General features: G+C 57.9%; 1 protein-coding gene across 6 annotated transcripts in view; it reads left to right on the forward strand.

Annotated features, from left to right (window-relative positions):
* The first annotated feature begins 4,440 nt into the window (after window positions 1–4,440).
* Window positions 4,441–21,651, forward strand: part of PDE9A (phosphodiesterase 9A) — a 93,303-nt gene continuing 76,092 nt past the window's right edge. For 2 of the 6 annotated variants that reach the window (XM_081800371.1, XM_081800370.1), the window contains exon 1: window positions 4,441–4,668. In XM_081800371.1, the coding sequence (XP_081656497.1) occupies window positions 4,600–4,668 (69 nt within the window). In that variant the 5' untranslated portion in view covers window positions 4,441–4,599. The remainder of the gene's footprint in view (window positions 4,669–21,651) is intronic. The other 4 variants (XM_081800364.1, XM_081800377.1, XM_081800367.1 and 1 more) reach the window with 3 other exon arrangements.

Genomic DNA, 21,651 nt, shown 5'->3' on the forward strand with positions numbered 1-21,651 from the left:
AAATGCTGAGCAGATCGCAACGCCCACGGCGTAGGGAGCCGGCTAATGAGAGAAGAGAGCGTGCACGCAAGAGATCCACGGACGAGGATTAAGACAAGGGTGCGTCTCCATGTTCTCATCTGGATGCTCTGCCTTTCCCACTGCATTGTTGGAATTATTTACAGCTAGTAATAATTTTGCAATTACCAAAGCCATAGAAAGAAACCCGTCAATGTGGGTGTGAGTCAAACACCAGTAGCACCGCATTGCGATGGTTCTTGTGCACACGGTTTTTCTCCCTCTGCACCAAAGCTCAGGGCAGACCTTTTCTCGAACTCTTGGTGCACCTGCCAAATGGCTTCCCAGAGTGTTAGAGCAGCTTAGGGGGTGTTCGGCTTATTATATACGTGTGAAACAGGCTGATCCCTCCAAGAGGCTGACGGTAAAACTGTCAGCGTGTAAAACGTCTTACCTCCAGTTAGGTTATTAATTTTAATCCTGTCCTATGGTGCTCCCAGAGTCCAGAGTACTCCAATCTCCCTTTGTAAGCCCTGCTCAGTGCCTTGTGGGCAGCTGACACTAACACACTTTGCTTGTCTGATACATTCACTTTGTGCCCTCCACCCCACCCCTGGTTTGGAAAAAGGATTCGTATAGGAAGCAACTGGATCCTCCTCAGAGCAGTTATTAAAAACACCAGGTAGACTGAAAGAACAGGCAGAAGGATGCCCTCAGGGCAGATCGGCAGCAGGTGCTGAGAGCAGGTGCTCAGTGCTGCTGGCCTCAAGGGAAGATGCTCTGCCCGGCCAAGCCACTCCAGACACACGTCTCCTTCTGCTGTGGATACATCCTCTGGACTTTTCCCAAGTGCCCCAAGCTTCCTTCCTAATCTCTGCATCCTTGCTGGAGGCTGCCCACCCTGCAGAGACAGGGAAGACCTTCTCTTGCTCCTCACGTGGCTTTGCTTCTTCAAGCCGGAGATGAAGAGCTGGTGTGGGGCCCCGGGGACCAGGACCCAGCCCCTCCCACCACGGTCTCAGCTCAGTCCCTCTGCTCTTCATTTTGGCTCTGATGCCTTACTTTGAAATTCTCCTTGGGGGCAGTCTCTATGGCAATTCACGAGTAAGTTCTGCATACAGCAATGAGCTTGTGTGCATGCACAGAAGAAAGTGCAGTCCACTCTGGGGGCCAGAGACAGAGGCCGGCCCCGGTTCTGGCTCTCAGGAGCCCCGGTGGCTTTACACCTCCAGGAGCTCCTTCACCTCTTCCCCCTTCCCTGTGAGATTTAGGCAGGATCTGGCCCTCAGACGTCCCAGACCATCAGAAGCTTCCTTCCCTGTGACTCCCCCGGGGACTGTGTGAACTCCAAGTTCCCATAACACTCTGGGGCCTCCTGCTCCACCCTGGCTCCTCGTCCTGCCCCCAGCCCCCAGCCCACCAGGCAGAGGCAGGCGGTTTCTTTAGTTTTTGTCCTGATTCTGGGAACTTATATGGGCTGCATTCCTGGTGACCAAGCCAGGGTCAGGAGTACAGGTCAAGGACACCGCAGAGATACCTGGGCTGATTCGGTGCTCGGAGGGGAGAGCTGGCTCCTCGGATGGCACCCCAGGGGCTGTCCAGGAAGAAGGAGCATGAGTTCAGGCAGGACCACATGACACAGAAGGGAAGGAGAGCAAAAAGTAGAAATAATGTCAACCTAAGCAATGAGCAGAAGGGAAAGATCTGAGCACCAGCCACACTGGATGCAGAATCCAGCCACTTCTCACCGCTGTGGCCCCGTAAGCTGCGCTCTTAGCAAACGCTATCGCAGCAGTGTCTCCGCGGCCCTCCCTCCTACAGCCCTGCCAGCCAGCAGCGGATGATGCTGTCGAAACACCAACACGCCGGTAAGCCACGTCCCTCCTCCGCTCCGCCACCCGCGGGACTGGCATCCAGAGCAGGGGCATCGGGTGACTTGCATGGCCCACATGGGGGCCTGCCCTCCCCTCATCTCTCTGACCTCACTCCCCACGGCAGGCCCCCTCTCTCCCCTCCTCCTCCCACCCACTGCACCGGCCCCCTGTGCGAGGAGCCTTGGCCTGAAGGTTCTTCACCTTTGCTAGAAGGTTCTTTCCTTCTGGGCTCCTTGCTCCCCGACGCCTGTGTGCTATGCCTGGTGCATTCCTGAATACATCAGCTCCCCATATGCCGTACTTGGGATCTCCTTCCCAGAGGGACTTTTCTCCTTGGCACTCATTATGATCCAACACGCTACATGCTACATTTCTTTGTCCCATCTTGTCTGCCTCCCAGTGAAAGGCCAGCAGCCCCAGGCCGAGATTTCTGTGTATTCTCTCCTGAGGCTCGGACACACAGTAAGGACAGTGCTGATGAGTGCTGGAAACACTGCCCCGCATGGGAATGAGGCAAGGGCAAGGACCCCTCTTAGGGACAACCGCCAAAGTCTCACTGTATCTGCAGCAGTCCTAGTCCATCACCCGCTTACGAGAGTATTATTCTGAATACGGAACCAGCCAGCCTGCAAGGAGGCCTGCCCCACATGATGCCGGACGCAGTCCCAGCACTGCACGCTCCCCTCTGGGGTATACAGTTCTGCAGAGCTGCACGCAGCATTTGGACACCTGTCCTTCCAGGGCGCCAGAAGGAGATGACTGGAGAGGGTCAGGTCAGATGGCTATAGACACGGGGAATAAATAAGTGCCGGGCTAATGAGCCATCTGCTGGGTGGTGAGATTTCCACACCGGGCAGCACACCAGTCCCACAGATCCACCACTGGATTAGCCCAAACATCAGAACATCTGACAACAAAATTGAGCTACAATAACTGTGCTTTTTCCAATTTTCTGGGGACACGTTATCACGATTGTGAGTCAGGTGGCCAAGTATAACCCCCCAGCTTCAGCTACCCCTACCTCGAAGGTCTCCTGCTGCCTCTTGCTCTCCCCCTAGTCACTTCTAAAGCAAGTCTCATGGTGCCCAGACTCTGACGTGGTCCCTTCACTGGGCTGGAGGCAAGGGCAAAGCCATCATCATTCTCAAAGAATGATGAGTCCTACTCCCAGAGCAGGCAGGAGACATGAAATGACACACACTAGACTGTCCAAAGGCTGAGGAAGAACGCTTCCCGTAAAGACAATGAGCCCCGCCTTCCCCAGCGCTCCAGCCTGGCCAATGCTCCAGGGGGCCCAGAAGACTCTGGAAAGCCTGTGCACCAGGAGGAGGCTGCATGGCCAGGGAAGGGAAAGGCACTGACCGTTGGCAGTGGTCAGCCTGGCTCGGGCAGGCCTGGAGGGAGGGAGGAGCCTGTGTGCACCAGGCACTCTCTCAATACGCAAAACCCAGACATTCAACAGATGCAAGGCAGTGGCCTGGAATCCACATAGAATGGAACAATCAGGGCATTCTCTGGCTGGGTTGACACGCGTTTCCAAGACGGAAAGGCACTTGGAGCCACTCAGCACTTACCAACCTCCCCCCATCTGGGTCCCACTGGGAGATCCCAGAGAATCGGGAGCCTCAAAGCAGCCCCCACTGTGATCTACAGGTCACTAACTGCCTGAAATCCCTTCTTTTTCCCTCCTGCTTTTCCCATACTCCCTGCAGCGATTAACGAGGTGGGGGGAGGGTGGGCAGAGCAAGAGCTGCTGGCTGGGTAATCCTCTCTCCAGCTCCATTAAGAACAGAAATAAAATTGCCATTTCAGCTCTGGGTGCAGCCGGAAAGAGGTTGTCACTCCCGAGAATATACAGAAAACTTAGAAGGATGCACATGAATGAGAAGCAACTTTTCCCATTTCCTAGTCAAATTACATGAGGATGGCAATCACGGCCAGGAGAGGCTGAGCCTCGGGGAGTTGCCTAATGCTAAACAGTTCTGGATTAGCCACCTGGGGCAAAGGAGTCGCTCTGGGCAACTGTCCATGTGGGAAGGTGACCAGCCTGCAGCCAGAGGGGGTCGCTCTGGGAATTTCTGGCACTTGGGAAGGTGACCAGCCTGCAGCCAGAGGGGGTCGCTCTGGGAATTTCCGGCACTTGGGAAGGTGACCAGCCTGCAGCCAGAGGGGGTCGCTCTGGGAATTTCTTCTGGCACTTGGGAAGGTGACCAACTCTGTAGCCAGGGGGGTCACCTGCTATGGGCATCTGTCCAGGGGTCACTTGGAGATAGGCTTCTCACTTGGCCCTATCCCCAAGGCGGCTGGAGTCAGACGGAAGAAGAGGGGGTGTGCCTTAATGTGGGAATGGAGGAAGGGGGAGGAGGGAAGGGAAAGGAGGAGGAGGGAGGGAAGAGGAGGGATAGGGAGGAAGAGGGAGGCGGAGGAGGGAAAGAGGGGGTGGGAGGGAAAGGGGGGGAAGGAGGAGGGGGAGGAGGGAGGCCGAGGGAGGGAGGGGGAAGAGGGAGGAGGAGGGAGGCCGAGGCTGGAGGCGGAGCACGAGCCTAGACGCGCGCGCCAGAGGCGGCGGCCCGAACCCGCACCGTGCGGCGGCGGCGCTCTGGTTGGCTAGTCTCCCCCGTCCTGCCGCCGCCGCCGCCCCCTCCTCCCTCCCACTCCCCGCCCTCCCCGCGGCGGCTGGCGTCGAGAAAGTACAGTAAAAAGTCCAAGTGCAGCCGCTCGGCGCAAGATGGGATCCGGCTCCTCCAGCTACCGGCCCAAGGCCATCTACTTGGACATCGATGGGCGCATTCAGAAGGTAGCCTCCTCCCCACCCTCCGCACCCGCGGCCTCCGGTGCGAGCGCCCCCACCCCGCTGTGTGCCCCCACCCCCGCTGCTCACGCCCTCCCCCGCAGCGCTGTGCTTGGCCCCCACCGTGCGATCCCGCGCAGGGGCCCCTCCCCGGGTGACGGCGCGGGGGGTCGTAGCGGCGGGTGAGGGAACCTGGCGCAGCGACGGAGGGCGGCCCGTGTGGAGGGCCGTCGTCTGTGCGTCCGCGCGTCCTGGGTCCGGGCTGCAGCCTCTGACAACTTGGGCTGGGGGCAGCAGGGCTCTGCGGAGCTGCTGTCCCCACGCGCCGCCTCCCCCCCCCCCATGGAAAGGGGCGACCCACAAGGGGGTATTTTTTTCCACTTCATGGGCAGAGCTTTCTTTGTAACAAATCTCATCAGGCTGAGTTTGTATGTTCAGAGGCTGGTGCATGAAGCCTTTCATTTCCCAGAGCAGACGCGCCGCAGAGCCCCTGGGCTGCCCTGCGGGACGTGGTCCCCAGGCAGGGATGGTGACTGAGGCACGGAGGGTGACCGAGTACGCAGCCCCCCTACCCAGTGGTGGTGCTTCCTGGCCAGGGGGGAGCAGGTGGGGGGGCGGGGTTTGGGGAGCAGGGGCTGCGCTCGGCAGGCCCCCATCCCCCGCTCCCTGTACCCCACTGGACAGATGGTCAGCTCTGACAGCAGAGGGGGGTCCTTGAGGCTGCTCTACCTCCTGGGCCCACAGAGAGACTGAGGGACAGGCCAGACCAGCCCTGTGGTCTCTCTGCCCTTCTCTGGAGGCATGAAGCCCTCCAGATGTCCAGGGTCCCTAACCAACTTGACTCTCATAGGAGAGGCTTCCCAGCAGACCCTCTTTGTTCCTGGCCCCTCCCTTGCTAAGCCCCTGGCCTGAGTCCAGAGCGTCCTGGGCCCATGTTTCTGATTGGCAGAGAGGCACAATAAGAAAGCTGGCTTGGAGGGGGCATTTTTAGCTCCTCCAGAACCACCCCCCCACCGGGAAAAACCATAGTGAGGAATCACTCCCAAACTTCAGCTGGACATTTCAGGGAAGCTGCCACCAATCCCCTTGCTCTTCTCAAGGAGCCCCCCCCCCCGCCCCCTGCCGGGAAGCCAGGGAGGGATGCCCCAGCCAGTGACAGAGCAGGCATGAGGCGGGGGAAGCAGGGGGAGTCTCCAGAGATCTCTGGAGTGCCTCTGCCAGCTGATAGGCTTGCCAGAAGCCACTCTCACTCTCCCATCCCCGTCTCCATCCCAGGAAGTGAGAACTGCCCCTCCCCCACCAGCACCCGCTTTAATAGAATCAGAGAGCAGGGAACAGGAAGAGTCTGCAAGGCCAGGTTGTCAAGCCTCTTGTTCGTCAGTGCTAGGCAGTTGGTCAGCGGCAGACGGAGGACTGGACTCCGGTCCCCTGACTTCCAGGACTCGGCACCTGTGACTGAGCAGGGACTTAACAGCCCCCTCAAAGGTAGAAATGACTCTCGGCTGAATACCTCCCTGTGCTGCGGACACGTGTGCACAAACGTGCCCACACGTGTGCACATACGTGTTCACACACAACACGCACATGAAACCATGTTGCACACATACACGGATACGCACACGTGTGCATGAACCACACATGCTCACAAGAGCAAACCCACACGCCGACACACGCACGTGCAAACAAGCACGCGTGCACACATCTGCACGAGCACACACACTCCTACCCCACCAGATGAGAATTCTCAAGAGATTGGCCTATTTTCATCTTTTTGAAAGAGATGAGATGAGATGCCCGCCACCGGGTCAGAAGTGACAGCTTCTTCCCGAGAACTTCCCAAAGGTCTCCCCGAGAAGCTGGATTGGAAGTGGGTAAGAAGTGGCAGAGAGGCGCCAGAGGGTGGGAGGTGAGCGCTGAGTCTGGCAAGCTCTGCCGCACGGCAAGCAGGCTGGTTTTGAGAAGGTGACACACCTGAGTTTGGGGTGACCTCCGGAAAAACAGCCCTGGAGGCACACCTGCATTCAGGAGAGAGGCTGTGGCCTCGGGAGGGGCCAGATCTGCCGCTGAGTGCCGGCTCCCCTACTTTCTGTGGTCTTGAGCAAGTCCGCGGGCAGCTCTGAGCTGGCCTCCCCCTCCGTAGAGTGGGACGGCAGTCTCTGCTTTATAGACCGTCCTGAGAAGGACACAAGACCGAACGACCAGAGTGCGTGGGGTACCGCGGGAACAGGTGGGTCCCTCTCTCTGTCCACAGTGGCCTTTCGCTGATACAGACGGGAGGGGGAGCCCGAGTAGGCTGTGGTGTAAACTTCGCCCATGGCCGCAAGGCCTGTTAGCGGTTCTTGACCGGGCTCTGCGCCCTCTGCCTGCGCTGTTGACTCTGGTGGAGGCTCTAGCTGGACTTCTAGCCGTGGTTGAGAGCCGAAGCATCTGGGGTTTCCAAGCACGTGCTGGAAAAGGACAACAGGGCCCTCACCGCACACCCGGCAGCATGGTGGGGACCGAAAGTGTCTCTGCTGAGAGCATTTCCAGCAATGCTTTCTGTGGCCGCGCTTTCCGTCCTTAAGGCTCCAGGCACTGGATTCAGCCCTGCTCTGTCTCCCTTTTATCCTGCCCAGCGCTTCTCCCAGGAAGGTCATGGACACAGACCCCTGTTGCTTCCGAGGGGCAGGCGTGCTGGGGGTGGGGGAGGGGCTGAGGCACTGCTTTGTCTCCCCCGCCCTCTGCCCCTCCAGTGACCTTCTCTTGGGCACCCCACGCTCCCCCCCAGAGAGAGCACCAATGTGGGGGGAGAGCGTTCACAGCAGTGACTCCTGCAGGTGTAATGTGCTCCAGCCAAGCTTAGGGGGAATGGTCCCAGGTCACTGGAAGGGAGGCCGCCTGCCCTGTCTGAGGACGTATGTGGGGTGGTGACACTGGATACTGGATGTGTCTCAGGTGCTTGAAGAAACCACTGCAGCTCCCGGATAGCTAGTTCAGTGCCTTCTGACATGAAGAAGACTCCAGACACACAGCTCACCCAGGGTGACACAGCGCGAGGCCAGCAAGGGGAATTTGGGGGATCCTCAGGCCGCCGTGAGGGGATCGAGCTCCCATCTGCGGGCTTTCCTTCAGCGCTGTGCGGGGGGGGGGGGCGGGTTTGGAGGGCAGAGGTTATCCTCCGAGCCTGCGCCCCGCTGGGTCCCCACAAAGGCAGCAGAGAGCCGTGCGGCTGCTCCCACGGCCTCGCCTGCATCCCCGTGGCCTGGGCGAGGTCCCTAACCTCTGTGTAAGGTGGGGATCCCTGTAGTGCTGCTTGTCGTAGAATCGGCCGGACAAGACCCATCACTTAGGCCGCTCTCTAGAGGAGCTATCGAACAGCCACTGTGTGCTGAGGGCTGGGTCCCGTGCGAATGTGATACCCACGACCCTGTCCCACCGAGCGATGGGCTCACAGATGGTAAACCACAGGGTGCCCGTGGACGGACAGAAGGACATGGCAGGCCCTGCTGGTGGGGCAGGGCTGTGTGCCAGAAGTGGGATGCTTGATGAATAGGCTCCCTTCCTTGGTAAAGACTGGCTTTGGGGGGCCCGGCGTGGGGGAAGGGGACTTTTTGTAGACTGGGAAGCCTTAGGGTGACCCAGGTTAGGAACTGCTGGATGGCCAAGGGGACAGCCTCACTCACCTCCACACGCCTGTCCCCTTGATGCCTCCTCCCCTGCTCCTGTTGAAGGAGGAGGGAGTGGGAGCCGGGGTCCCCAAAGCTGGATAGCTGGGGACCCCCGCTCCACAGGACTCTTCTCCAGAAGTTGCTGCTTCTCTTCTTTGCCCAGATGGTTTGCGTTTTCCTTTCCTCCGCTGGCCCTGGCCTCAGTACCTGTTCCTTTCTCCCCTTCCCCACACGGTACATCGGAGAGAGGGGGCACTCAGCTGGGATGTCCCGGGGCTGCCAGGGTGGTGCCCTTGGCGTGGGGGGGGAGGAGGGGCCCTGCCTGGTAGCACGTCCAGGCATGCGTTTGATGACCTTACCATTACCAATGAAGAAGAGTGAGGGGTTCACGTGACCTTGGGGCCTGGCTTTGGGCTGGAGCTGCTGAGAAGCCTCATTTGGACAAGGATGGGCATTCTGGAGCTCCTACCAGCTCTGGAAGGGAGCACCTCCGTTGGTGCATTGCCCTGGCTGCTCAGGGACATGGCAGTCTGCCCGGACCACCTTCCGCCACTCTGAGCTCCTGCGTCCTTGTCCCAGTCTTGCTGCCGCAGGAACCCCGGCCTTACTCTGCCACTGGAACCCAGGTCCAAGACAGCCAACAGCCACTTGACTCTGTTAAGTGGTTTCTACTCTAAAACAAGGAAATGAATGAGGACAACCCAAAGGGAAGAGCAACCTTGGGAAGTTGTTGAACTATCTGCAGAAGACTGTGCCCGGTTCACGGCTGACTGCTAGCCCCTCCCCAGGCCCTGTGCGCTCAGGGGTCCCGTCTTCTCCCAGGGAGCCGGCGTCCACCCTGCCTGGGCCCACTGTGACAGGGATTCCGGGGTATGCCCCTGGTTCCTTCCCCTGGCGCCTACAGGGCCTGGACCCTCGGTTTTCCTCTGTGGCAGGGCCCTCCCCCCGCCCTTGGAGATCAGGCCTCTGCAGCCCTGCCAGCCACCTCCCTTCCTCCCGCCTGCCTCCCTCTGTCCTCCACTCTGCTCCAGCCCTGCTCCCTCCAAGGGACTTCAGGCTCGTCTCCCTTCATTGCTTGCCTTTGGCGCAAATAGAAGCTGCTGCGCTTCTTCAGGCCGGTCCTGTCTTCCATTCTTGAAGGGTGTAGCTGCTCCTGTCTTGTCCCGTGTGGTCAGCGCGGCAGGACCTTGAGACCCCCCAACTCATGGGCACGTTTCCCCTTCCTGGAAAGTACGTCTGTCCTGCCACCCGGCAAAGCCCAGTGACAATTCCCTTTCACTTTAAGTTGTGTGCACCTGCTCTGCCCGCACTCCGAGCCAGTGGAGCCCAGGAGCGGAGGGGTCTTCCCTGGGTTTGCACAGGGCTGATGCACTGGCTAGGCGACCCATGGTGAGTTCTCTGGACTTGGGCGTTCCTGTTAGCCCTGCATCCCTGCCAGGGGACGGGAGCACCCCTCGGCCATCGCCCGCAGTTCCAGCCCCGTCTGCTTATCTTTCTTTAAATGTTTATAGCTTAAGATATTTACGCAGGTACTGAAATGGTAACAGAAGCTAATTGCAACGCAGGGAAGTCTGGGGACTCCTAGTTTGGAGAAGGGAGTCATCCCACACCGTCTTGGTTTCCAGCGGAAAACCGGAGATGGTCTGCGGGCGATGGGGGAGGCATTTTGCCTCCAGGCCTGCCCCCGAGCTCACGATGACCTGTCTGTCTCCAGCTGGGTCAGAGCTGGGAGGTGAGATTTAACAAGAACACCGTGTGTTCCCCCTCTTGCTCAACAAGTAGATCGGCCCAGAAGGTGTTGTGCAAACAGAAACTCTTGGAAACGCAACCTCTCCGAATTCTACCTAGCCCTGGGCGCTGAGAAGCCAGAGAACGCTGGCCTCCCTCTTCCTTCCCACTTGCCCTGGCCTAAAGCCTCGTTCCCAACATCTGGAGGCCCCAGGAGGGGCGTGGCTGAACTCCACTAATGTCATCAGGATTGACAGATAATGACACGGCGGTCTCTCAGACTATGTGCAGCTCCCCCTGTCTTGGAGGGGTGGCCACACCGAGTGGGGAGGGATCCACAGCCCCACAGATCCAGCTCTGTCCCTTGACAGTCGGGAGGTCCGAGGGAAGTCACCTTCTCCTTGGTTAAGTGGGCGCAGCAGTAACGCCCCCGTTGGGTGACCGCAGATAGCACTAAGTAATGTGCGAAGTGCCCAGGGCTGGCGAGCTGGCCACACGGGGAGGCTCGGCCAGCACGTCCTGCTTGCAGGCCCTTGCTCCCTCCCTCCCCCAGCACACTGTGGAAGGAGCTGGGGCAACCCTTCCCGTCCCCGGTCGGTATCTCTGCGAGCCCACTGCGAGCCTGAACTAAGGCCCCAGGCCCCCGGGGCCCACTATCCAGGACACCTTCATCTCCAACTTGGCAGAGGCTGCTGGAAACAGGACCACGTGAGCCCCAAGCCAGGAGGGCTGGCGGCCTCCCCAGAGCCGCTGTGAGCTAAGGGCTGCCTGGCCTCAGACACGTGCAGAGTGCAGCTCCGGTCATCCAGGAAGAGAAGCAAGAGCAGACGAAGAGCACGGTGTCCCCGTCAGACGGCTGATGTGAACCGACATGCAGATGAAAGAGGAAACGAACTCAGCCAAGCGGCTGATGGCAGAGCCAGCCACAGGGAGCCCAGGACGCCGCCCCGCGGTCAGACAGCGAGACTGGGTGCACAGGGAGCCTTGGCTCACTGGAGGCTGGGCCCCCACACCCCTGTCCTGGCTTTGCTGCTCCCGAGGCCCTTCTCACAGCAGAAGGCAGAGGCTGAGCCATCCGTACCCGGTCACCTGCTTCCCGGGCCACCGATGACCCAGCAGCCTGCGCTACTGGGAACTGGCGGACGTCTAGAGCTAAAAGGGATAAGAGGGTAACCGGAAGACACAAAGGGACCCCCAGGTACCCACCTGCACGAGACAGCAGCAGCCCACCAGCTGGTCCCACCCCCAGGAAGGATGCCCCCCTGTGTCTCAGCGCCCCCCGGGCCACACGGACGCATGCATGCATCTCTCCCTAGGCATGTTTGGGATACGGTCACGTGGTGGGCCGCTGTCTAAGCCGCACTCAGCTCCTCAGCCCCAGATACTTGCAACCTCAAAAAAACCAATCTCTGCAGTCGACAGCGTGGTTCCTTTGCCTTGACCGCACCCACCTGTCCGCCTGTCCCCCTCACCTCCACCACGGCTCCACGTCTGCTCCCCAGATCCCCAAGCTGATCACCGGATGGGAGCATTGGCCTGAACAGAATCTCACAGCATTGCTGAAAACCTGGTCCAGAAGATTAAGTTCGGGCCAGAACGTCTCAGCAAGTTGGCTTTAGATGTTGCCCCGCATGCCTTTTTTTTAATTTTAACAAAATACATATAAAATTTGCCATCTTAACCATTTCCGGGTTCCGTGGCGCTGAACACACTCACATTCTTATGCAGCCGTCCCCACCATCCGTCCTGAACTTTTCCATCTTCCCAGACCGAAACTCTGTCCCCGGTAAGCGCGAACTCCCCCAGCCCCTCCCCGGCCCCTGGCACCCACCTCCTACTCTCTGTCCCTGTGGGTCTGACTGCGCTGGGTCCCTCCTGTGAGTGAGTCACACGGTGTTTGTCCTTCTGTGGCTGGCTGGCTTCACCGAGCATGGTGTCCTCAAGTTTCGTCCACGTTGTGGCATGGGGCAGTTTTCTTCCTTTTTAAGACCGAATAATATTCCGTCAAGTGTATTGTCCACGTTCTGTTTATCCGTTTGATCGTCAGTGAACCTGCCTGATCGTCTTTAGGGCTCAATCATTCACATTCTTATTTCCTCATTGTAGTGGGTATATCATTGTGTTTTCCGGAAAACACTCTTCTCCCTAAAGCCCTCCGTGGTTTCCTGGTCGCAGTTGTGTGAACCTGAGGAGTTGTGTGTGGTGTGGTCTGGGAGGTGGGTATGTTCCAGGCGGGGAGAGTAAACTGCTCAGGGAGGGGGCTGCCTCTCCGATTCAGTGACGTTCCGCGCAGTTACTAGCAGCGTGATGTCACGGTCGAGAGCATGGGTTCCGGGGCAAGTGTGTCTGCCTTTGAAGAGGGTCACGTGCAGGCAACTTCCTGACATGCCTCGGTGACTCCATCTGTGAAGTGGGGTAAAGGGAGCATCTCCCTCACGCAGTCGTTCTGATGAAATGCGTAAACGTGTGTCCAGTGTTAAAACGGGGCCAGTTACGTGGCCAGTGCTACCTAAAGTCCCTGTTATTTTTACTTGTTTGTAACTCATTTATTCGTGTTGTGGATGTAAGGCAGTCAGATCTCCGTGTCTTGTTGGGAGAGCCTTATGGAGACCCCTGGCTTCGTGCTCCTGGGTTGGCAAGTGGCCCGTGGGGCAGCCGGCCATCAGTCCCCGCAAGGGGCCCCGTGTCCAGGCGTGCCGTGACATGCAGGGCCCGCCCAGCCCCGAGGTGTTCCCGACTCCGTGATCCCATGCTTCCTGGGGTAGCCCCAGGTCCACCCTCGTCCCCCTGGTCTTTTCACAGAAACTGGGACCACGGATGCCTTTCATTTCTCCTCCGTTTCAGAGATGGAGCTGTGGGGACTGCAGTGAGGAGGGCGGGCGGTGGGGTGACTGCTCAGGCAGGCAGGAATGGATGAACTAGGACAGCCAGCATCGCGTGCACACCAGCTCTCCGGTTGCATGAGCGATCCAGGCTTCAGCCTCATTTATTCTGCCGGAGGGGGGTGGTTGTGGTACCCACAGCCCTTAACGGTGATTTTGCTGTTGAAGGGAGCTGCGCTGGCGGGGGGTGTGACTAGTTGCTGTCAGCGGCGGCCCCGGGGGGCTCGCTGCCACGTTGGCCACTAGACGGCTGGCCTGGGGGAGACGGAGGTGGGGTGCTTTGGGGAAACAAAGTCAGAGCCCACCCGTAGAATGGCAGGAGTTGGCGGGCTTTGGCACGGACTTTCTCTGTTTAGCCCGGAACACTACCATGAGGACAAGCTGCCCCCGTCCCGCAGTCAGCACCACCAAAGGGAGGTGTAGGGGGGCCGGAGCTCGGTCATCCTGGGGGCCAGTCACACACGGGGCTGATGTATTTTGTAAGCAGTTAACGGAACCCGGTGATCAAGCTCTTTGTCCTCACAGCTTCTGCCTTTAGGGAATTTTTTTTAAAAAAACTTTTATAGCCTTACAAATAACAGAAAAAGAGGCAGTGCCTTTTGACACTATCATCTAGAGATCTTCAATAATGTTGAATTGGCATTTGCGAGAGCAGCAAACCCAGGGCTTGCGTGCGGGAAAGCTGAGGGCGGACAGCCGCGGGGCGTGGCTGGCGAGCCAGGCTGGGGCTCGAGCCATTGCCAGGGCGCTTGGGGAGCAGCCCCCAGAATGATTTCGCTCAGAGTTGTGTCCTGTAAACTTCACGCAGGGAAAAGTGAAGATGTGAGCTGTGGTTAAAGGTTCGTACATACTCTGAGACCTCTTGGTGGAGCTTCTGAAGGCTAACACATCTCGCCGCCGCTATGGATCACAGAACATCCAAAGCCCAGAACAGACACCAGAGGGGCTGGGAAACGTGACCCCAATGATGCCTGGACATTTGGAGCCCCTAAGACTTAAGGACACCCCCTCCTTGGAGCCGCCCGGATGCATGGCCGTGGTCCCAGCATGTATTTGATCCCATTTTGTGTGTGTTGTTTAGAAGGCTGTGCCCCAAGTAACAGAGGTGGGAGATGGCATCTGTGCCCCATCGGCAAAGCCAGCCTGGAGTATTCCAAGGAGCCGGGGTCCAGGGAGGCGCTTCTGTAGCAAAGGAGTGCGTGGGGAAGTGTAGGAGCAGTGAATTTCCCCACAGCTATTTCTGGAACCCGGGCTGGGTGGCCCCAGGCTGAGCAGGTGAAGGAAATGGGTGCCAACCTCGGAGAGCTATGTGGACACAGGGCCAGGTAGCGTCTGGACGTCGGCGGGGCGGACAGCCCTGGCGGTGGGGGGGGGGGCGGGGAAGGCGCTGAGAAGTGACTGGTCTCTCCAGAGATGAGGGACCCTGGATCTCCTGGGTGTTGTGCAGAAGCAGCCGAGGCCACAGGCTGGATGCCAGACCTCCTGGAACACTCCGCCCCCCTACCCCCCATCCCCGCCCCCCTGCCCCCCACACTCCCAGGGCTGGATTTCTGATTTGGCCTCAGCCCCTGCAGTGAGCCCTGGGCATGTCCTCCAGAGGGACAGAGCAGGCAGCCGGGAGAGGCCGCTCTAGAGCCGAGGTGGGTCCCGGCACCAAAGGGGCCCTCGCGGCGCCTCCCGCCCCTCACCTGCCCCTCCTAAGGGCCAGGCTTGGTTTCTGGAAGAAAGAGCCGGTGGGGGGGGGGGTGGTCACCCAGGTGGCTCAGTTGGTTAAGCATCTGCCTTCGTCTCGGGTCGTGATCCCAGAGTACTGGGTTCGAGCCCCACATCGGGCTCCCTGCTCAGCAGAGAGCCTGCTTCTCCCTCTCTGTCTGCCTGCCTCTCTGCCTACTTGTGCGCTCTAGATCTCTGTCAGAAAAAAATAAATAAAATCTTTAAAAAAAACTTAAAAAAAAGAAGAGCCAGGGGGTTGGCCGCTCAGCCAGCTGCTGTAGGCCCCAGGCATCAAACTGAAGAGTGAGCCCGCACGCAGGGCTGAGGTTACATCACAGTGACCCGCCCCCCCCCCAAAGTCCAACGGCACTGAGCAGAACCCTGACCTTTGGAGGGACTGTGGCAGCTCCACAGGAGGCCCGCGAGGCCTCAGCCTGGCGGGTGGAGGCCAGCCTCTGAAGGACAAGAAGCAGGGTGGGGAGGCCACTGCAGCCCCCGCGGCAGCAGGCACGCGGCCGACTTGGACTCGAGGCCCCTTGCCTACACTCAGAGACACTTCTTTTCTGGCAAAAAACCATGTTCAGTTTTTCTAATGAAATTTCAAGGCAATAAAGAGAAAAGGGAAAAGAGGCAGGAAGGAGGTAGGAAGGAAGGACTTCTCCTCCACTCCCGTGGCCCTGAACTGCCCACTTTCTCCCACGTCTCTCGGATTTCCTTGTCCCCCGCCACGGCCCGCCAGGTGGCTGTGTGAGGACCTCAGATCCGCTGCCCACGCTGTCCTGTGCTCTGTCACTGCCCATGTCAGCCCCCAGCTCATGACTTGCAGGATGAGGTGTCCCCATCCAAACCCCAAAACTTCTGGGGGTATTACAATTATTTCAAAGGGGATTTAAAGTTATAGTTTATTTGAGGCATTTCATGAAAAAGAACTTTGAATAAAAACAGGCCCCTCCCTCCTCTTGCCTGCCTCGTGCCCTTGGAACAAAGTGGCCTTGTAAAGTGAGTGGTGTGGGGAGGGTCCCCATGGCCGCCATTAACGGGAGGAAGTGGGGTTTGCTTCCCAGGCCTGCCGAGGGGAGGTGGACAGAAGGACGTGGAAACTTGACCTGCTTCTCCAGCTCATTCTGGACTACCTCTGCTCATGGTGTGGATTCCGGGTTTCATGCAAGTGCAGACTCCAGCATGGGTCTCAAGAAGGTCAGGGGTGGTGAATGATTTCCAAGATTACTTGAAAATACCCAGATAAGGAGATAGTGCTGACGAGTGGATTCCTCTGGAAAGAAGTCACGGTCCCCTGGCTCAAGCCAGAAGATGCATCACCCTCCTCCCAAAGCCTTGACAGGTTCTCCTGAAAGGGCCGTAAGCCCTAAGTCACCCAGAATCCTCAGGGTTTGCTCCCCACCCCCAACCTCAGGGCCAATACCTGCCATTTGGCCAAGGCCTCTGCGGCCACCTGTTGGCCCGCCCCAAGGAGGCCCACGCAGGACCAGCTCCCTCACCAACAGCCCCTCGGCTGCACACTGGTGCTCCCCTATGTTGTTGCATCTGGTAAAGAGGATGGGAGCGGTGGTGCTCACTTTCCAAGGTGCCAGAGCTCGGGGTCTCAGTTGAGGAGGGTTTTCCTGCCTCCCAGGCTAGGTCTCCCCCATGTCTTTTCACCCGCCGCCACCCCCTCGGCCCTGCCCAACGCAGCTGAGGGCTGCATGCTGGGGTCTCCCGTGGGTGGTCCTCCCCACAGCCCCTCCCCCCGGGCATGAAGAAGCCTGGACCCCAGGACGGGTCTCACTGGCCCACACTCAGACCCCTGATACAGCAGAGCTGGACAAAGACCTTGAGGGGAGGGGCACAGGTTAGGCGGGAGAGCTGGGTGAGGGCCCAGCTCCGGGAAATGCAAGGGTGGTGCATCAAGAGCCATCTCTTATCTGAATGGGAACTCAAGAAGTAAAGCCAGTTGAAACCAGAGAGACACCTTTGGAAATGTCCTCACTTGAAGCAGTCCTTGGAAGGGTGCTCCATGTACGCACGTTTCTTACCCTTCCATCTGTCTGCTCTTTGCACTTTCAATCCCCTGCGATCCATTATTTATAACCGGGAAGAATGACCTCAGACGCCTGAAGTAGAAAAACAAAACAGAGCGACCCAGAAGAGTGACAGGGAGCGGTGGGACGGACCTGCCGTGACGAACGGGTTCTGGGCGGAGGAAGCCTTGGACCCTCGCAGACGCAGGCGCGGGGACACGGGCCCCGAGATGCCACCGAGCCCAAGCAGCCCAGAGCCTGAGCTGGACGGGTTTACACAGTCTGCATAGCTGTGTCCTGCTAAAGAACGTCGTCAGCCAGGACAGGAATGTCCCCGCGTGGCCAGACTGTTCTTCCCCAGCCTCCCCACCCCCTGCTCCAGCCCAAGCCCACATCAGCTCTTGTGAGGGGACAAGGGGGTGGGCCTCCCGCCTGTAATCCGTCCCCCGTGGCCCCTCCCGGAGTGTGCTCCCCGTCACAGATGCGCTCCGAGCCTCCCACAAGCTCCAGGGATTCCTGGTCCCTGCAGAGAGTCCAGCCTGAGCGCCCAGGGCTGCGTCAGCTCCCGGGGCCGCTGTGGCACATTCCCACTGTCAGGCCGACTGCAAACAGCATGGATTTATTCTCTCGAAGTTCTGGAGGCCGGAGTCCAGGATCCACGTCGCTGGACCAGAATCAAGGCGTTGGCAGAGCCTCGCTGGCCTAGAGGTTCTAGGGGGAAGCCGTTCCTTGCTCTCCTGCTCCTGGGGGCTGTCAGCACGCTTTGGCTTGTGGCCACACCGCTCGGGGGCCTTCAGAACTCTCTATTCGTCTTCACATCTCTCTGCCGCCTTGTGACTTCACTTAAGCACCCCCACCCCCCGAGGTGATCCAGGCTCATCTCATCCCAGGATCCTTCATCTAATCTGCAGAGACGTGGCCACGTAAGGTGGAGAAGGGTGCTACAGAGCCCTTTTCCATGCCGTTCTGTGGGCTTCTGGCCTCAGACTGTGCCACACGTCCTGTTCCCAAGGCTCCTCCCATATCCCCGAAAGTCAGTGGGATCGTGGGTCTGGAGTGGGAGCGGGGCGCAGTGAGGGGATGGCACCTTCCCTTCACTGGCAGCCCGGTGTGCCTCCCGTCCCTCCAGGCCCGCCCGCCTCCATGGACCGGTCACCTGCCTGCCAGCCGGCCGCACACCCCAAACAGAGCCTTAGCTGTCTCTCCCCTCCCACACCAAGTTTTGCTGTTCGTTTGGATGGAGTGAACTCGTGGGGTGCTGAGCAAAAGTGCCTCCCAAACCCTTTCACCTCAGAGACGTTCGTTGAGGGCTTCCTGTGTGCCGGAGCTGAGAGAAGATGCTTGATAAAGAGGTGGGTTTGGGAGGCCATGGTATGCTGCAGATCACTGGGCCCCCCCGCCCCCCACTCCCCCCCCGCCCCCCACGCCATCAGCTTGTTGCTTACGCAGCAGCAAAGAGGTGGGTTTGGGAGGCCGTGGTATGCTGCAGATCACTCGGCCCCCGCGCCCCCCACACCCCCCACGCCCTCCCCTGCCATCAGCTTGTTGCTTACGCAGCAGCCCTGGGATGGGCAGGCTGGGGTTTGCGGCTGGCCTTGCCCTATGCCAGCTGTATGATCCTGACCCTCAGATTCCACATCTGTGAAGTGGGGATAGCACCTGGCCAGCAGATTTTGTACAGTGCCCGCTACGTACCACATACCTTTCTAAGGATTTTATAGAGGTGACCAGCGTCTGCCGCATGTTGCAGATGCGGAGAGTGTGCGATAAAGAATTTGCCCACGGCCCCAGGGTGCAGGCAGAGCTGGGGGTGGACCCAGGAAGGCTGGCTTCGGGTTCTGTGCCCCACAGTGCAGACTTCAGGGAAAGGTCTTCCCACGGGATGGGATGGTCTCTCCAGCCTCTCGGGCTCAGTGCAGAGACTTCCCCTGGGGGCTTACAGCGCCTCGAAGCAGGTGGAGCTGGTATTACCCCACCTTGAGGAGGGAAGGGCTCTGCAAGGGCAGAGAGGTCGGTATTCGGGGGCCCCCCTGTGGTTTGCCCCAAACTAGGTCTCCCACAATTCCGGGAAGCTTTGTACCCGTGCTGCATCTGAGCTCCATCGGAGCGCTGGGTGGCCTCCCGCACTGTGGCCTCCATCGTCCCACAGCGGCTTGTCACCCCGAGCCGTCCCTCACAGCTCCCTTGCCGACCATCACCCCGCTGCCAGACGCTCACACATGCCCTTCCTGTTCATCACCGTCATGTTGCTGCTCACTTCTGCGTGACTTTGGAAACGTTCCTGAAACTCTCTGAACCTTAATAGCTACAAATTGGGAAGAATGACACCCACCTTCAAGACATGCTTTAAGGACCAAAGACTATATGTGTTCTTCACCAAATAATGGCAAAGAAAGGAAAGGGAACCATCTCTCTCCCTCTCTGTCTCTCTCACACACACACACACACGTTTTCAAGTCAGGATCCAAACCTGGCCATGCACTGTGTTTATTTGCTGTCTCCTTAAGTCTCTTTCTATCCATGTGTTTCGTCCCCTTTCCATTCCTGCCATTTATTTGGTGAAGAATACATACTACTTCTGATCCTTAAGGCATGCCCTAAAAACACAGATACAGACATATAGATGTACAGAGATATAGAGATGTGGATGAAGACATAAGTGGCTGAGGAGTGATAAGGGAGATTCTCGTTAATTTCCTTTCCGTGTGAGAATCACACTGCAGCTATCTTGAACCATAAGCAAGGATCTTGGATGTTAGGGATGCACTCTGAAATGCACACAGATGACGCAGAATGATGTCTACAGTGAGCTTACGACCACCCCAGCAGGCGGGGAGGCCGGGGTGCAGACCCGTGGGCTGGGTCCGAGCTGGTGGCCGGGGTGGCAGTGGGGGGTAGGGCTCTGCTGCTGCCGGCGCTCCAGGATTTCCAGCGTACAGAACTTCTCTTCTTAAGGATTTTATTTATTTATTTGAGAGACAGAGAGCATGCACGGGCATGTGAGGGGGAGGGGCAGAGGCAGAGGGAGAGAGAGAATCCTCAAGCAGGTTCGATGCCCAGTGCGGAGCCCGACACGGGGCTTGATCTCACGACCCTGAAACCATGACCTGAGCCAAAATCATGAGGCAGGTCCTTCACCGACTGAGCCCACCAGGCACCCCTGGAGCTTCTCTTCTTCAGAAGAATGTATGCAATGAGTCTGGCCCATAGTAATAAATGGTAGTTTCTGCTATTATTTTATATTCTTTTCAAACACAGTGACCAGAAAAATACCTCCTAACTTGGAAAGGGAAATGAAGCCTAATACAGAGTTTATTTTAGGGATTGCCTGCCTAGCGGTTAACTGTAATCCATTCTGACTGTGACGTTATCCTTAAGTGTACTAAAAACAAGGAGCAACATGGGGTGAACAATATGCTCAAGTTTATATGTCTATGAAATTTATAATTAGAGGAGAATTGCAGACAGATTGCAGATGCACATAGAAGGAGAGAGAGGTAGATAGCCTACAATCTTGGCCTCAGTGTCATGCATTTATTTCCTGAGTATTAAAAAAAAAGGTGGGGGGGCGCCTGGGTGGCTCAGTCATTAAGCAGTTGCCTTCGGCTCAGGTCATGATCCCAGGGTCCAGGGATCGAGCCCCACGTCAGGCTCCCTGCTCGGCGGGAAGCCTGCTTCTCCCTCTCCCACTCCCCCTGCTTGTGTTCCTGCTCTCGGTGTCTCTCTCTCTGTCAAATAAATAAATAAAATCTTTAAAAAAAAAAACATAAAAGGTGGGATTTTGGTCTTGATCTCTGTTTAGCCTGTCTTCTGTATTAAACACTTGTAATTCTTGGGCACTAATAAGCCAATGGGAATTTGCCTTTTAACTCCCCCAAAGATAGAAAAGTTGTGAATCCACGGATGTGTCATAAATTGGCTGTTCTCTGGACTGGTCGGGTTGAGTTCTAATTCCTGGAGCTGGGGCGTGAGATCCAGGTGCCAGACTGAAATACTCTGATTTCCTTCAAGGGCAGACAAAGCCTTATAAGAGCTTATAGACATGTATGTAAAACCTTAGTAGGTAATAGAAGCTACAGAAAACAAATCACAACTTGGTAGACAAAAGATAAGGAATTTGAATTGGTTTATTTTCCTCTGGGAGGGGAGCCTAAGTCAATATTTGTTCCAGGTATGCCATCGGAAATACCAGCAACTGGAAAACAAGGCAAACAGAGAATGCATACATAATTATGGGCAAGTGACTTACCTCCCATGCAGACCTCCGCTAGAGCTCTCCTGTCAGCACAGCATCCGTCTCTGGGCTTAGAGCCAGGGAGGCTCCGGGTTTGCATGTGGGACCACTCTGGCCAGGCCAGGCCAGCTTCTTCTCTCTCTGTGGCTTAGAGTCCTCATCTGTGTGAGGGGTGATGGTGACACCAAGCTTATGAGGTTCTTATGAGGACCCAGGGTCGCAGGACTTGTAAGGCATTTGGCTCAGGTTCTGGCCCAAGCATAGGCTCAGTTCTGTTAGGCGGTGGTGATGGTGGGAGTGCTGGTGCTGTGGTGATGCTGGTGATGGTGGAGGTAATGCTGGTGGTGGAGGAGGTGTTGGTGGTGTGGTGATCCTGGTGGTGGAGGAAGTCATGGTGGAGGTGGTGATGGCAGAGATGGTGCTGGTCGTGGAGGAGGTGATGGTAAGGTAGTGGTGGAGGTGATGGCAGAGATGGTGCAGGTGGTGGAGGAAGTCATGGTGGAGGTCATGGAGGAGGGGTGGTGGAAGTGATGGCAGAGATGGTGCAGGTGGTGGTGGAGGTGATGGAGGAGGTGGTGGAGGAGATGATGGAGGAAGTGATGGCAGAGATGGCGCTGGTGGTGGAGGAGGTGATGGCAGGTGGTGGTGGAGCTGGTGGAGGAGGTGATGGCAGAGATGGTGCTGGTGGTGGAGGAGGTGATGGCAGAGATGGTGCACGTGGTGGAGGAGGTGGTGGAGGTGATGGTAGAGATGGTGCAGGTGGTGGT

Source organism: Leptonychotes weddellii, chromosome 1 (genome assembly GCF_054177405.1).
Source record: "Leptonychotes weddellii isolate Sample4059 chromosome 1, ASM5417740v2, whole genome shotgun sequence".
In the NCBI taxonomy this organism is placed as follows: Eukaryota; Metazoa; Chordata; class Mammalia; order Carnivora; family Phocidae; genus Leptonychotes; species Leptonychotes weddellii.